Source organism: Carcharodon carcharias, chromosome 11 (genome assembly GCF_017639515.1).
Source record: "Carcharodon carcharias isolate sCarCar2 chromosome 11, sCarCar2.pri, whole genome shotgun sequence".
NCBI lineage: Eukaryota > Metazoa > Chordata > Chondrichthyes > Lamniformes > Lamnidae > Carcharodon > Carcharodon carcharias.
The window spans coordinates 59,541,530-59,559,035 of NC_054477.1; the positions used below are offsets into that span (position 1 = coordinate 59,541,530).

Consider the following 17,506-nt stretch of genomic DNA (forward strand, 5'->3'; position numbering starts at 1 on the left):
CTAAAAGGGTTATGAATCTTTGAAATTCTCTAACCCAAGGGGTTTGTGGATGCTCCATCGTTGAATACATTTTTAAAGCTGGGTTTGACAGGTTTTTGGTCTCAGGGAAAGGAGGGATATGGGCAGCAGACATGAAACATGGAATTGAAGCCCAAGGTCAGTCTTGATTGTATTGATGGCAAAGTAGGCCTACCAGGCAATATGGTTTACTCTTGCTCCTATTTCTTATGTTCTCATGGTTCTCCAACACAGCAGCCCAGCTTCCAACATCATTTAAAGACCCCCTAAACCTCCCCCCCTCCCCTCCCACCCATATCCCTATGACCCCTTGGATCCCCCAAGCCACCTCCTTGCCCCCTCAAATCCAATCGAGATATTTCCTCGCCACCTCATGCATCCTCCATAGCCACTCATCCATTATCCACTATGTCAGTCCTCATGAGTCATGTAAAAGCAATGGGAATTATTTTAAAACCGCTGGAAAAAAAATAAATCTTCAACAATCTAATAAAACGCTGAATTCAACCTGTTATGTACTGTGTGGATTGTTATCTAGCCTTCCTTTGCAAGCCTGTGCATTATGGGATTGCAGAATCCATTTTTTTTTGTTTGTTTGGTTACAGTCGTAGGGTAAAACTGAAGCTGCAATGTTCAATCACCTACATGCCTTCGTGCGTGTATTGATTAATCTTTGAAAAGTTATCAGCAGTACCAGTACTAAAACGTAACTAACTGGCAACAAGAATAGAGGACCTTTGCGGTAATGTCACTCCAAAAGCAAAATTAAAGTGGAAGAGCTGGAAGGAGGAAATTACTGGTAAAAAACCGAAAACAATAGTAAACAAAAAGTAACTGATGAAGTGGAGAAAACAAAATGGAGGAAAAAGACTACAATTACCAGACCTATGGGACATTTCAGCGAGCCTGTTAAACAGTGGAGCTCAAACTCTGAACATTTTGGAGCTTTTTGTCCTTACAAATGGAATTGAAAATGATAGAAAGTTATCATCTTTCTTAAGTATGATGGGAGCCAAAACCTTTGGCTTAAGAAGCTTGGTGCAGCCTGACAAACCTGGCACAAAATTGCATGAGGACATTGCTAAAGTCCTGAAGACACATTTTTCCCCTAAGCCAATTGTCACAGCAGAAAGGTTTAGGTTTCACAAAAGAAACCAAGAGGGGGAAACAATTGCACAGTACACTGCGGTACTTAAAAAGCTCACTGAATATTGTGAATTCAATTAAATGCTAAATGATACCCTCTGTGACAGGTTGGTCTGTGACCTTCACAGTGAAGCAATCCAGAAACACCTCCTGACAGAGGCTAACCTCACTTTGCAGCAAATCAGAGATTGCAGTCTCCATGGAGCTGGCTGCAAAACCACCACAGCAGCTGAGTGCATCAATTCGAGTGCATAACATGACAGCTGAGCAAGCAGCCGAGAATGTTACAGCTGTGGAAAGCCTGGTCACCATCCATCCGAATACTGGTGCAGAGACTTGAATGCTGTTAGTGTGACAAAAAGTGACACATTAAACCCGCCTGTAAAAATGAAAAAGTAGCAGTGAATCAGAAAAGCAAACCACAGAAAAATAAATTTGCAGTCTGGCATAACAAGAAAAATCTACATGTCATACAGCAGGAATGAGAGGACCTGAGTGACACAGAGTCTGCAGAAGTGCCCCTCCACATCTTGTCAGTGGCAAGTTCTTCACAGGGCTACTGGGTAACAACGCTGCTGGAGTGCCAACTAATATGTATGGAACTGGATACTGGGGCAGCAGTTTCTCTGGTCCCAAACGCTGTGCATAAGGAGAGGCTTTAACATCTTCCCTTGACGCTTGCAAAAATCATTTTGAAAACATATTACAGGGGAATCTGTTATGATGGGCAGAACGGAAATTAAAGTGGATCTAAATGGGCAGACTGCTAAGCTACCAGTTTGTGGTGAAAGGCAAAAGCCAGCTTTAGTCGGACGGTCAGTGCTCAAAAAGGTTTGGTTAAACTGGGCAGAAATACACAGCATTGCAAAAGAAGAAACTGGTCTGGCAGCTGTTATTAAAAAATGCTGTTTTCTTTATCGAAGGAGATTTAGGAAGCATGAAGGGAATTACCATAAAATTGAATATCAAAGTCGACACTCAGCCAAAATTTCTGAAAGCTAGAGCAGTGTCTTATGCCACATGACGAAAAATTGAAGCTAACCTAGAGCATTTGGCCAAGATAGGAGCCTTGGTACTCTCTCCCATAGCACATGGGCAACACCTATCATTCCAGTGCTCAAGAAAGATGGTTCCATACACATTTGTGGAGATTTCAAGGTTACTGTTAACCCTGTGTTGTGTGCTGAACAATATCCATTTCCCCATACTGAGGACCTTTTTACTAGCCTGGTTGGACAGAAATTCAGCAAAACAGATCTAAACCAGGCCTACTCACAAATGAACATTGATGAGAAGTCACAAGAATCTCTTACCATCACAACACACAAAGGACTATACAGATATTGCTGTTTGCCTTTTGGAAGAACATCAGCTGCAGTCTTATTTCAGAGTGGCTTGCCTGGAGTTCAGTGCTACCTTGATGACATCTTGGTAACAGGCAAGATTGATGAGAATCATCTCAAGAACTTGGATGCCACCAAACAAAGGCTAGAGGAATACGGCCTATGGGTTCGCAAAGACAAATGAATTTTTCAGCCCTCTGTGGAATACTTGGGGCATGTTATTGATGCTGCTGGACTTCACAAAGCACCCTCCGAGGTCAAGGTTATTATGGATGCTCCAGCTCCTCAGAATATCAGCCAGCTTCGCGTGTTCTTAGGGCTTCTGAATTATTGCAAGAGATTTATTCCACAGCTGGCAACCCTGTTGAAACCCCTGCATGAGCTTCTGTGTCAGAACAAAGCCTGGGGATGGACAGAAGCCTATGATGCTGCGTTCAAGAAGACTAAAGCAGCATCAACAGATTCCGAGGTACTGACATACTGACTCCTCAGTACCTCTACAAATTGTATGTGATGCTTCACCTTATGGAGTTGGGGCCGTTGTTTCACACATTGTGTCCTCAGGTGTGGAGAGGTCCATAGTGTTTGCTTCATGGGCTTTAAGCAGAGCAGAACCAATATGCTCAAATTGAACGCAAAGCACTGGGAATCATTTTCAAAATCCGGAAATTTCACCAGTATTTGGATGGAAATTCATACTGCTGACTGATCATCAACCACCCACCTCAATGTTTGGCCCACACACAGGCATCCCTTCTTTAGCTGCAAGCAGGATGCAGTGTGAACATTTATGTTGAGTGCTCACACAAATGACATTAAATATCTAAAATCTACTTTGCATGGAAATGAGGATGGACACTGCTCAGGCACCTACCTTGCACACAAGGAGATCACACCCATCACTTCAGTCCATATCAAGGAGGCCACTCGAGTGGGCCCAACACTGTCCAAAGTCATGGACCTTGTGATGCATGGCAACTCTTCCCTGAACTTCCAAATCTTACCTGACCTTCATCCTTATGTTTCCAGGAGGATGGAGTTATCTGCCACTTCCAGGGTGTTTGCTTTGAGAAAACCAGTGTTGGACTATCTACATTCTGGACATTGTGGATAGTTCACATGAAAGAGATTTCAAGAAGCTACCTTTGGTGGCCTGGCCTGGACCAAAACATTGAAGACGAGGCAAGATCTTGTTCTTCATGTCAGAGTGAGAGAGGCCATGCATCAATTGGCACCCCTCCATCCATGGGATTGGCCATAAAACCCTTGACCGTGCATCCACATCAATTTCGTTGGCCCATTTGAAGGAACGGTACTCATGGTGGTTGTGGATGCTCATTCCAAATGGGCAGAAGTTTCAGTGATGTCCTCTACCACTGCTGAGAGTACAATTCAAAGTCTAAGAGAAATATTCATTTGTCACGGGTTACCAGAACAGCTTGTGACCAACAGCAGACCTCAGTCTGTCTCGCAGGAGTTTGAGAATTTTTGAGAAGTAACAGAATTTATCACATCACCTCAGCACAATACCACCCACCCAACAATGGATTAGTACTGAGATTTGTTCAAACCATGAAACATAAAGATCGGCACAAGGACATTCCTCCATTCAACAGCATCTGGTCACATTTCTGCTGACATACCAAAACACACCACATGCTACGACCAAAGTATTTCTAGCATTCCTACTAATGGGGCGGCAACTGCACGCTTGCTTTGATCTGCTAAAACCAACAAAAACACGACAAGTTGTGCAAGATCAACAGCATGACCAAGAAAAGAGTAGAGCACAAAGATCAAAACCAAGAATTTTCTGTTCTGGACAGGAAGTTCTAGCTCGTAATTATGCTACTAGAGCTAAATGGGTTCCTGCTACTATGATTGCTCAGATAGAACCTGTTTTGTACACAGTCCAAATGGCAAATGGTCTCTCTTGGCAGAGATATGTTGACCATCTGTTGCCAAGTCAAGCACGATGAAAGGATACACCTCTTATGGAAGAGCCTGATTTTATCACTTCAAGTGAGCCATCTATAAATCAAGGAATGCCGACTTCAGTCTCATCTCCTCAGTCTAACTCGATTAAAGTTGAAGTCATCTCATCTTTGCCTGCATTAGAAACAACTTCAGATTCTGCTATAAGTCCTAAATTGTCATCAGTCTCCAATGACCAATACTCTTTAAAAGCACCAGAAGCCACTGTAACCCACTCTTGGAGAGACCTCCTGAGCATCTGAGTTATAGTTAAGGCGAACCTGTGTGTTTTTTTGGGGGGCAGGATAATCCTCTGGGTTCAGCTAGGAATAGAGGCAGTCTACCCTCTTTCCCTATAGAAAATGTTTTGTTAAACTGACATTTCCAATAAGGTGGGGTGGGGAAAAGAGAGAGAGAGAGAGAGAGGAATGTGTTACGTATTGTACTTTGCAAGCCAGTGCATTATGGGATCATAGAATCCACTTTGTTTGTTAGTTCGGTTGCTGAACTGAAAAACAGAAACTGCAATGTTCAATCAGCTCCGCAGATACATGTATTGATTAATCTTTTAAAAGGTGTCGCTAGTATCAGCATTAAAACATAAACACAAATACACTATCATTGCTACTGGAAGGAAAAGAAAACCTACTTCAGTGTAAAATAAAATGATCCTTTAAGTGCCTATTAGGTTTGTTAACAAACAAGGAACCACATCAAAAGGCATATTCTGCTATTACAGCATCTTAAAAGTGCAATTCCTGGATCAATATGCCACCTGCTGAGCTGAAGCCAATTTGAACTTTTGAAACCCAGCCAAGCATTCATAATGGATTACAGCTGCCATAACAAAGGTTCCAGCTACATTACTTGAAACTGACAGAACAGACTGGGGTCCAATTTCTATGTCAAAGCAGGCTGTCAATTAATGTAGAGGTGCAGGGGCAGAGATTTAAAAAAAAACAGCCAGAGCTATCAGTCAATTTAACTCGGCACAAAACAGGACAGCAGAGGCTGACATGACTTTTTTTTTAAACATTTATTATGTATCATGGCACTCCTGACAATTGGAAAAGTATTGTAATGCTGACAATAATCACATAGTAGTCAATGCAAAGGTCAATTTAACATTGTTGGATAGATCCCTATGATGCATCATTTCGTTAAAACATATCTACGTTATAGTAGATCTAATAATGACATCTGGAGGTGTCAAAACATTTTACACTTACCTTTCAGAATGTTCCTGGTTCCGCACCAGGCTTTCCCCAGTGGTCATGACTCTCCAAGGAGAGATTTCTTTTTAGGTCTTCCAAAACCCCACAACAAAACTGACATGGGGTTAAAAGCCAGGGGATGAGTCTTTTTCCAGAGAAAAAGCAAGTGCAGCATTTTGCACCGATTCCCACCTCCATTTTGAGACAAAAATCCAGCCCATGACATTCATTTGAAGTTGAACATTTATGACTAAAAATTACCCTCTTATTATGGATGAGTAACTTATACATCAACTGTATGACTACCTAACAGCGTTGTGGGAATAGCATCATCACAAGTCTTCCAAGGAAAAAGCCAACCAGGCACCTTATCAGGGAACTACAGATGGACAGCCTTAGAAATACTGGAAGATTAGCAGTTAAGTGAGGAGAATCATGAAATGAAAAACATCACTTACAAGTTATGTAACACCACATGCATTTGTTCAACGTGAGCTGTTGAAACCTTTCCTTTGCTGAGTCATTCCATCCTTCTGTGCTATTGATGGGTTCCACATCAGATAATCTGCACCTTAAAGCCTGAAGTATGGAACAAGTGCACAATTATTTCAGTTACAAGAAAAATATATCAATCTATAACAATTGAAAACCCCACCCTTTTTGTTATTCTTTGATGAAGTAACAAAGAGGATTGATGAGGTTAATGTGTTTGATGTGGTCTATATGGACTTCTAAAAGGTGTTTGAGAAAGTGTCGCAAAGAAGGCTTGCCAGCAAAGTTGAAGCTCATGGAGCAAAAGGAGCAGTAGGAGCACAGATATGAAGTTGGCTCAGTGACAGGAAACAGTAGTGGTAAACAGCTGTTTTTCAGACTGAAGGAAGATGTACAGTGGGGTTCCCCAGGAGTTGGTACTAGGGCTGCTGCTTTTCTGATTTACATTAATAGCTTAGGCCTGGAGAGATGGGGCACAATTTCAAAATCTGCAGATGACACAAAATTTGCAAGTATTGTGAACTGTGAAGAGAAAGGCAATTGGCTGCAAGAGGATGCAAGACAGGCTGGTAGAATGGGTGGACATGTGACTGATGAAATTTAACACAGAGAAGTGAGGCATGATATATTTTGGTTTGAAGAACTAGTAGAGACTGCATAAACCAAAGGGTAAGTTTCTAACAGGGTGCATTAAGAGAGAGAGGTGGGGCTATATTTACATACTTGTCGAACAAGGAAGGGCTGGTTAAGAAAATGGTTAAAAAAATAGAGGATCTTGGGCTTTAGAGGCATGGAGTGCAAAAGCAAGAAAATTATAATGAACTTTATAAAACATGGAGAATGATGTCCAATTCTGGCCACCACACTCCAAGAACAACATGAAAACTCTAGAAAGAGTTCAGAAATGATTCACAAAATGGTTCCAGGGATGCTATGTGAATCGACTGGAGAAGCTGGGATTGTGTTCCTTGGAGAATTTTGAGGGGAGATTTGATATAGGTGTCTTGACAGAGCAGGTATTGAAATTGTTTCCATTGGCATAAGGGTTGAGAACCAGAGGACACAGATTTAAGGTGACTGGCAAAAAAAGTAACGAGCGGAAAAGCTTTTTCTTATATACAGTAAGTGGTTAGCAATTTGTAATGCCCTACAGTTTGGTGGCAGCAGATTCAATCATGACTTTCAAAAGGGAATTAGAAAAGCACCTAAGGAAAATAAATGGAATGCTAAGAGGAAAGGGCTGGGGACTGGGGCTAGCTAAATTGCTTTTGCAAAAGGCTGACAAACTTGGAGAGACTGAATGAGAAGCCCCGTTTCTGTGCTGTGACCATTCCATGATTATATGATGGTTTTGTTTCACAATCCTTTCATAATTCAATGACAATGCTCCCCTTATATTATTAATGATTTCCTTTTCTCCCACTTCACTTTTGTCTCAAGACTATTTAGGCAAACAAGGTAGGAAACATGGATACTGAGAGGCATAGGTACATTCATCTCTACTCAGAAATGAAAGTCCCAAAGTGAAAGGTGGCAGGGATATAAGGAGGCGAAATAAGTCAACAGTGAGAGTAGTGGGTGCAGGCTGCAGCAGTAGGAGCAGAAAAATGTGAAGTGTGCAGCAATTCAGGGGAGTGAAAGTGTGTGTGCGTGTGTGCCAGTGCAACAGAGTGCAAGACTAAGAATATGCAAATACAGATATGCATTACAGGTTAGCCTAGAAGTTATTGAATTTTTTCTGGTATTGCAACCAATAAGCAATACTACTGTTTCTGGCCCTCTGCGCCTCTGACCAGGCAAGCAGCCATATAGCAGATGTATGTCTCTCTTGCTACCAATGTCACTAGCAGTGTCAGGAAAACAGGTGGGCCCTTGTAGCTTATCCTGTGTCTGTCATAAACTTCAGTTACCAGTGTCTATATCACCTCATGCTGCAGGTTAACTTTACAATGGTAGGGAAGCACAATATTGACACAGCCAATAAGCAAGATACCAATGAACAGCACAATAAGCACTGTTATTTGGAGCCTTTGCTGTGTCAGCATAATCAGGTGTGTGCTTAGACTGAAGTGCTCATTTAGTGCTAGATGTGGGTCTCAAATTAATTTCTACTTCTGATTTTGAAACAAGGATTCAGCTTAGCTTGGGTAAACCAAGGGTATGTCAACCCAAAACCCAAGGGGAAGAAAAAAGTTGTGGCACTCTTAGACTAGAGTTAACTTAGGGAAGTCAGTTACCAAAAATTTGGAAAAAAACAGAACATGATGTAAGTACTCAGTAGATCTGGCAGCATCTGTGGACAGAGAAAGAGTCAACACTTTAGCTCAGTGATCCTTTATCGGAACTGCAAACAACAAATACAGTTCACAGATGCTGCCAGACATATCTAGCAGTTTCTGTTTTTATTTCAGATTTCCAACAACAACAGTACTTTGCTCTTGCACCAAAAATTTGGGAAATGGGTATAGAAGGATACAGCACCATAGGAGACCATTTGGCCCATTCAACCTATGCTGGCTTCTTGAAAGAGCTAACCAATTAGTCCTTTTCCACCTGCTCTTTTCCCACAGCCTCAAAATTTTCCCCCTTCACATATTTATCTAATTCCTTTTCAAAAGTTACTGATTTTGCTTCCACCACCCTCAGCAAGACCATTCCTGATCATAACTCGATGCATAAAAAGTTTTTGCCCCTCACTGTCAGCATGAGGTATTTGTAATTGCATGAAGGAAAATAATTCATAGTCTTTAAGTTTTATTGAAGCGGAGGTTCTAGTGACTTTCCGCTGAACATCTTGATTTATCTAATAGTGCATCCATGTTAACACTTACCTGTATAGGTAAAGTTAGAAAGTCTTCTTTTAATTTCCGTATATTTGTTACTGGTATTCTTGCAGTGTTGCCATAATCTACGTATTTGACATCAACTTCTCTATGTCCAGGTAAACCTGAAACAAATAATTTATCCTTCTAGCCTTAAACTTTTGTGATGCTTTAACTAAATATAAAAAGTAAAGCTCCAGAGTAGCTGAAATGCAAGTGTACAAAAAAAAAACCAGGCATTTCCAAAAAATACTTTTGGATAAATATTACATTAATTGTGGTATTTTACAGCTATTACAAGCTTATAATTTCTCTACAAACATTTACAGTTCAGTAACACTCAAATATAGTCATTTAGAATATTTTTCATGGCAGAGAAAAACAGTGACACTGAACAGAGGTAAGAAAAATACAGAGTAAACAAATTTTGAGGCAGCTTTGGAAAGATCAAGCAAGACACAAGTTTATGGAAAGGAATTCCAGAGGGAATAGATGCATTGGCTCTATATCAAGCTACGAAAAAATGTTTTACATACATTTTTGGGGGTGCCATTTGCTAGGCCATCACACATAATCGGAAAACATGAGCGAAGCAAGTCCAGTTACTTCTCAAAGTAACTGAACCTTATAAACTTACCTGCTTTACGGCAGCTACTAGCTGTTTTAAAAAAGGTAGCTTCCTTACCTCTGACTCTCCTGCCTTCAACACAAGGCCTTAGGAACCCACTGTTCTCACCTAGCCTGAGTCGGAAGGTCAGGTGAGAAAGGAGTGGCTTCATTTTAAGGCATTTAGACTCTGATTGCCACTCCACAAAAGCTCAGGGCCCTTATTTATCATTTTATAGAGCAGGCCTACTGAAAGTGTAAGTACATTGCTACCAGATCAAAGATGACAAAGCTCATGTTCAAAATGGACAACTCTGACATTAGTTTAAAAACAAGTATCACCTTGGACAAAGCGGCAAATACTGTTCAACTAGCGCCAGAATGGTCTCATGAATGAGTTCCATCATCTAAGGGGTAAGAATATAACTTAAGGTTCACCATAATTGTCCTAGGTTTTTCATATTTCCCAGTTTATCTGGCTTTCAGATGGTGGACAGTGTACATGCCTTCACACACTAGGCACTGCAGTTGTGGGGAACAGACTGGGTGATCCAGAGGGTCTTTTGGTCAGTCATTGTTCCTGTTCGTAAAAAGTGGTGTCACAAAATTACAGCAAGGAAGTGTTGGTTCCACCAAGTTCTATTTCCTTTTGCTAAAACTGCAGAGCTTAGAAGTCAAATTAAACCAACCAAGAATTTGAAGTCAGGGAACTAAAAGAATATCTGATCAGTGTTCCTGGGAAAGATTCCCGAATGAAGTATATTAGTGTGTTAATTGCTATTATAAATGTTAGCCAATAGCCACAGTAAATAAGCACAATATTTTTGGAACTTTATTTTTTGACTCAAATTGCATGCCAAGTACTCCAGTTAAAAAAAATGCTGACTTCTAGGTTTGGACATGACAGGGAAAGTGACTCAGTAATCAATTGTACAAACATTTTCTGCATGTATTTATTTACCATTAATTTGACATCTGTACCACCCTCCATCATCAAATAGTGCTGCACAAGCTTGTCCTACAACCGGGCACAAGATCTCCAAATTGACATCTTTTCCGGTATAAAATTCAAACATGTTTCTTGTAAGAATGAGAAGATCCACTGTATCCATCTGCAGTGGGAAGTAGAAAATATCAATTACTTGGAAAAACCAGCAAATCACTTCCTTGAATAATTAAATTCAGTGTGTAATGCAATAACAGGCCATAGGCTAGGAGGACTTCATATTCACCCTGGTCCATGTCTAGTTAATTAATTTCAACTGAGGTAGCAAACATGCAGTTGCCAGATTAGGATGCTATCAAGCCCTGTCTATAATCTCCCTCTGAATAGTCTGTTAACACGTAGTTAAGGCCATCATAGAGAATTGATGAGGCACAGGACCTCTGCCATTGCCCCACTGAATCATGAGACAACCATCAAACCACTCCATATGTATTCCCATATGCCTGGTATCTCCAATCTTATTTTTTCCATTATTACTTGATTGATGGTTTTCAAGCACTTAAAGTGAAACTTTTCTGCTAGACAAAATCAATAAAAGGCAAATCATCGTCCTGAAGTGTGCAATTTCCTGATATGCGCTCCAAAGATATGACAGGAACCCTAACCTAAAATCTATACTTACTAGGTACTGTTTGATTAATTTTGAACAAAATTGTGCCCTACTACTGATTTTAAGATGGCTCAATTTCTATGTTCTTGGTACAGAATATTGTACATATTTTAGCTTTAGGTTTGACTGTCAGTGGTACTTGATCCTTCTTCAGCCTCTCAGCTGTGTTCAACACAGTCAAGAATGTCATCCTCCTCTGACACTTTGAGGTTTCTAACACTTAACCATGTCTAAATTTCATCTGTCATCTATCTGTCTTCTAGAAAGCTTTTAGTCCTGTTCCTACTCTATCAGCAAAATTTGAGATGGTGCCCCCTATACAGAAAACAAATGCTGCCTCCTAGGGATACATCATTTCTAACTGTTCTACAATCTGAGTAACATCCATTCCGCCACAGCCCCCGACCCCGAACCCCCAACTCCCACTTTCATGTCTGCTAATTAACTTTCTTTACACACAGTTATATTTTATCTTACACTGCGCATCTACATTTTTCTAACTTGCCTCAAAAGACACATATTGAATCAATTCCCTCCTCAGTACCTTTGGTTCCCAAGAATCCTTTCCTGGCAATCTCAGGGTCTGCGCCTCTCCATATCAAAGAGCTCCCTCCCAGTGTTCCAAAACCACAAGAATTCCCCTCAAAGTACTGCCGGATTAGAGGCCCCAGCCCAATAGTGCCAGATCTCAAGGCCATCGTCAATGTTTATATGTCACTGTCGCAAGTGATGGTATTTTACATTGATTATCTTAAATAGGTAAAACCTCCAATTTGGTATGAACACTACCATGAAAATGTACCATTTAAAAAAAATCTTACAAGAAATATCAAATACAATCATGCAGGTTCTAATAACAAAACTGGTGCTGTCAAAAAAGTTTAACTTTTTAGTATTTCTATTCCAACTGCAGATGTAGCTTGTTCTGCAAAACATTTTACAAAATGCTTAAAAACATAAAAATTACCAATTGAATGTAGAAATCCAATGGGTTGTTGATATGAATAACCATCATTTGAATCTCTTTTAAGAAAGGCGGCTTAACAGGTGGATAATACTGCATGGGTAACATGTTGCTTTCCAGATTTGGTATAGGAACAGAATATTCACTAACAAACCTAAAAAAGTAAATGTTTATTTGATGTGAGAAAGGAACATTCACCTAAAAATCTATTAAGACAAACATTCATTTGAATAATTCTGCAGTTCCAGGCATTAAATGTGGAAAAATGTGACATTGACAATAATCTACTGGTTAGAGACAATTCACATTTATCTTTTGCAGTTTTGATGTATTTTTCTTCCCACTGCATAAAGAATGGTGTTAATTTTTGAAAATATATGGAACAGTACAATTGTGCATCATAACTACAGGCACCTGTAAAAATTGCAAAGGACATTGTTGATAACTCAGTGATACAATGAATTAATAAACAGTCCTTCCATCTGGCTGAGGTTGAAGGCAATCTAGATAGGGTGTCTTGCCTGTTGACAGCAAGGGTATTACACAAAATGAATTTGGATAGCCTGAACCCTGTTCTTGGTGAAAATGGGTCCAAAAGTACAAAACAGCTCTCTGGCACGAGCAATGGGAAAACACTTGGACTTCACATTTCACACCTGAAGTTTGGACTCTCAACACTTGGAGGCATAGCAGGCATCAAAATTAGGCTCTCACTCAGTTTATTTACTAAGAATAAAACAATAGCTATAATCCCAGATGACCAGAGCACATGAGCATTTAGATTTTCCTCAAGATTTCACCCGTATTCTCAAAGGCACACCTGGCCAATTCCAAGAACACAAGTGCATCCCGTAGTGACACAGGAACATCACTCTCCATCTTATCCATAGGAGGTTTTTTCAAATCCACAAGAAGTTTATCTCCATCTTCTCCCAAAACTATCATTTGTACAGCTTTGTTATCCACAATTCGCGTAAACTCAGTCCTGGCTTCCACACTCCAAGTGTTACTCTATCAAAGTGATAAAAGAAAAGTTGATCAAATCAGATTAATAAAATTTTATTTAAGTTATCATTTGACTCCAGATATACACCTTTCTATGTATTCCAAAAGCATACATTTTCTATATTAGCATGGGAGATCCTTCTTCAGAAAAGAAAAAAAGGTAATCAAGCTCCTCTATTGTGGAAGACGGAAAAAAAAATAACACTTTGATCATGGAAGCAGTTAATGAAAAGATATACAAACTTCTCATCAGAAAAATAGGAACTTATATGGCATAAAAAAAATGTTGGTGGACCAACTAATACAAAAAAAAAACGCATAAATAAATTGAATGGTGAAAAGTTTCCTCAAGAAAAGATGGGGAGAAAAAAATAGTAAGGTATTCAGAAACAAAAAACTAACAGCCTGAACACAAAGCCTCCATCATAGCTGTGTTCTGACAAAGGATCCACATCCAAAGCACCAACCTGCCTCCCCTTGTCTGCAAGTTGATAAATTGACAACAAAATTACTGCAAAGGCAATGCAAAATATAGAATATGGCCTGAGATTACTTGATCATGGCTCATCTTCAGAAGTTTCATCAAGGGCTTTGATGTTACCGGATATATTCCAAATTATTCCACTTATCATTCATTTCAACACCACCTTGCATTTATATAACAAAATGTCCCAAGGCACTTCACAGCAACATAAACAAAAATTGACAGAACCAAAAGGTGAAGCTCCAGCTGATCAAAGAGGTAGGTTTTAAGACAAGTCTTAAAGAAGAGACAGAGAAACTTAGAGGGGGAATTCTAGAGCTGAGCACCTAGATAGCTGAAGGCACAATTGCTAATGGTGGACCAAAGGAAGTGGGGGATGCACAAGGACAGAGTTAGAGGAACACAAGAGTCCAGAATGTTGGCCTGCTGGAGGAGGTTACAGAAACAGGTAGAACTGAGGTAAGGGAGAGATTTGAACATTCAGATGAGAATTTTAAAAACTGAGGTGTTGCTGGATCTGAACCCAACGTAGGTTAGCAAGCACAGGGGTGAACATGTAGCAGAGTTTTGAAAGATCTTAAGTTTATGTTAGATGGAAGATGACAGACCAGCCAAGAGAGTACTGGAATAAATTAAGTCTGTAGTTAACAAAAGTATGGTTTCAGCAGCATAGGCTAAGATTTCTCCATTGCACAACGATTTGGACATTTTCTATATTAGAGGTGCCTTGAAATCAAAATTGCTTACATGAAGGATCCGAATTGCAGCACAAAAACTCTGCCACATTTGTTGCAGAGGAAAACAATGGGCGAAAGTGCACGATTTGCTGGCCTCTGTTTGTTTTCTCTGGGCCCTCTTCTCGACCAGCTAAGTTTTCCGTTTCGCCTTGCCTCTTCCAACGCCCTTCCAAACAGTCAGCCTCCAGAGGTCAAGACTGTCCACAACCATCTTCTGGTTGTCAATATTAATGCCTGCCATCACATTTCACATGAAGGTGTCCTATAGCAGAGATATGGATACCCAGGAGGCAGTGACCCAGTGGATAGTTCAGCGTAAAGAAGGATATATGGAGATTGAAAGAAGGTAAACAGCCGTCAGCCATCTGATGAATGTGGCCAAGTCAGTGCAGATATTAGCTTAGCAATGAGCGTATGCTGATGGTACATACTCTAGAACATAACTCAGTGACCTTGCCCAATCAAGACATGCCGAGGATTTGCCCGAAAAGCGAAGATGGGAACTGTTCAGCCTTTTGTCCTATATGGTGACTTCCATATGGTGTCCAATAAGGTAGAGTAACACAACACACTCCTTTTTAGGTGAAGTCCTCAGAATAGATGTTGCAGCATTGGCAAAACCTTGCCAAAATGTCCTATAAAGTATCCCAATGAGTTTCAAAAGTCCTCTTAAAACCTCCAGCAACAGGTGAATTAAGGTGATGCACCTTTAGTGCTCAAAATCCTCAGCAACTTGTTTCATCAACTGTGATGAAATTTATACTGTTTAGGGACAGGGGGTGGGGGGAGGGCGGCAGGTGAAGCTGGATAGAAGGCCAACGATAGGTAGGGGCAAAGGAGAGATTGACAAAGATGTCATGAACAAAAGGACAAGGGGTGTTAATGGTAGTGGTACTGGCTAAAGGTGCTGATAGTGGCATTAAGCTAAGAAAGCAGAATGTAATAATAGCAGGACAAGGGTAAGTACTCTGAAAAGAACAACATGAACAAGTGACAGATGGCCCTTGTGGGGGTTGGGTGGGGGGGGGGGGGGGAAATAGGGGAAAAAGATCAAAAATAGGATAAAAGGTGGGGATAAAATAATGAACAAATATGAAAATAAATAAAAATAAGTGGATAAAAAAAATTTAAAAATGAATATTGAAAAACAGGATTAAAAAGGGATCAAAAAGGTGAGGATAGGGGAGAGTGTTCAACCCTGACTTTGTTATCAATCCTGCTGACAAGGGTGGTGCTGTTGTCGTCTGGCATACTGACCTCTGCCTCGCAGAAGCTGAACTTCAACTCTCAGACACTTCCTCCTACCTCCCCCTGGACCATGACCCCACCATCGAACATTGTTCCCAAGACTGTCACTGACCTCATCTCCTCTGGAGATCGTCCCTCCACAGCTTTCAACCTCAGTAGCCCACCCCAGACTGCCTACTTCTACCTCCTCCCCAAAATCCACAAACAGGACGGTCCCAGTAGACCAATCGTGTCAGCCTGTTGCTGCCCCACGGAACTCATTTCTTCCTATCTTGGCTCCGCTCTCTCTCCCCTTGTCCAGACTCTTCCCACCTACATCTGCCATTCCTCGGATGCCCTACGTCATATGAACAATTTCCGGTTCCCTGGCCCTAACCACCTCCTCTTCACTATGGACGTCCAATCCCTCTACACCTCCATTCCCCACCAGGATGGTCCAAGGGCTCTCCACTTCTTCCTTGAACAGAGGCCTGAACAATCCTCATCCATCATCACCCTCCTCCATCTGGCTGAACTCATTCTCTCAATTAACAATTTCTCCTTAAACTTGTCTCATTTCCTCCAAAAAGGTGTGGCTATGGGTAACCACATGGGCCCCAGTTATGTCCGTCTCTTCATGGGGTTTGTGGAACATTTCTTGTTCCAGTCCTCCTCCAGGCCCCTCCTACAACTCTTTTCTTCGATATTTTGATGATTGTTGCAGTGCTGCTTCATGCTCTCATCTGGACCTCTAAAAATTTGTAAATTTTGTTTCCAATTTCTACCCCTCCATCAGCTTCACATGGTCCATCTGACACTTCCCTTCCTCAACCTCTTTCTGGTGATAGACTCTCTACCAATATTCATTGCAATCCCGCCAACTCCCACAGCCACCTCGACTACAGCTCCTCTCACACCGCGTCCTGTAAGGATCCCATCCCATTCTCTCAGTTCCTCCACCTCTGTCACACCTGTTCCGATGATGGTACCTTCCAAAACGGCCCTTGACATGTCTTCCTTAACTGTGGTTTCCCACTCACTGTGGTTGACAGGGCCCTCGACCGTGTCCAACCCATCTCCTGCGTTTCTGCCCTCACACCTTCCTCTCCTTCCCCAAACCATGATATGGTCCCCCTTGTCCTCACTTTTCATCCTGCCAGCCTCTGCGTTCAAAAGATCATCCTCCACCATTTCCAACTCCAGCATGACGCCACCGCCAAACGCATCTTCCCCTCACCCCCCTGTCGGCATTCATTAGGGACTGTTCCCCTCTGGGACACACTGGTCCACTCCATCACCCCCAACATCTCATCCCTCTCCCATGGCACCTTCCCTTGCAATCGCAGAAGGTGCAACACCTGCTCCTTTACCTTCTTCCTTCTCCCCGTTCAAGGGCCCAAACGCTCCTTTCAGATGAAGTAGCACTTCACTTGCACTCCCTTCAATTTGGTCTACTGTATTCGCTGCTCTCAATGCGATCTCCTCTACATTGGGGTAGACCAAACGCAGACTGGGTGACCACTTTGCGGAACACCTCCGACCTGTCCGCAAGCATGACCCAGGCCTTCCTGTCACTTGCCATTTCAATACACCATCCTGCTCTCATGCCTACATGTCCATCTTTCGCCTGCTGCAACATTTCAGTGAAGCTCAACACAAACTGGAGGGGCAGCGCCTCATCTCCCGGTAAGGCCACTTTACAGCCTTCCAGAATTAACACTGAGTTCAACAACTTCAGACCATGAACTCTCTCCTCTATCTTCACCCCATTTTTAATCCCTTTTCTCAACATTCGTTTTTATTTTTTATCCACTTATTTTAAATTTTATTTTCATTTTTATTCATTTATTGTTTTACC

At 41.3% G+C, this 17,506-nt stretch overlaps 1 protein-coding gene across 1 annotated transcript in view; it reads right to left on the reverse strand.

The window, feature by feature from the left end:
* Positions 1-17,506, reverse strand: part of LOC121283884 (RING finger protein 17-like) — a 106,389-nt gene that overhangs the window by 68,819 nt on the left and 20,064 nt on the right. Inside the window, exons 6-10 of the mRNA XM_041198685.1 lie at positions 13,016-13,206; positions 12,199-12,349; positions 10,577-10,727; positions 9,019-9,134; positions 6,154-6,274 (exon numbers count right to left, since the gene is read on the reverse strand). Of these exons, the coding sequence (XP_041054619.1) occupies positions 6,154-6,274; positions 9,019-9,134; positions 10,577-10,727; positions 12,199-12,349; positions 13,016-13,206 (730 nt within the window). The remainder of the gene's footprint in view (positions 1-6,153; positions 6,275-9,018; positions 9,135-10,576; positions 10,728-12,198; positions 12,350-13,015; positions 13,207-17,506) is intronic.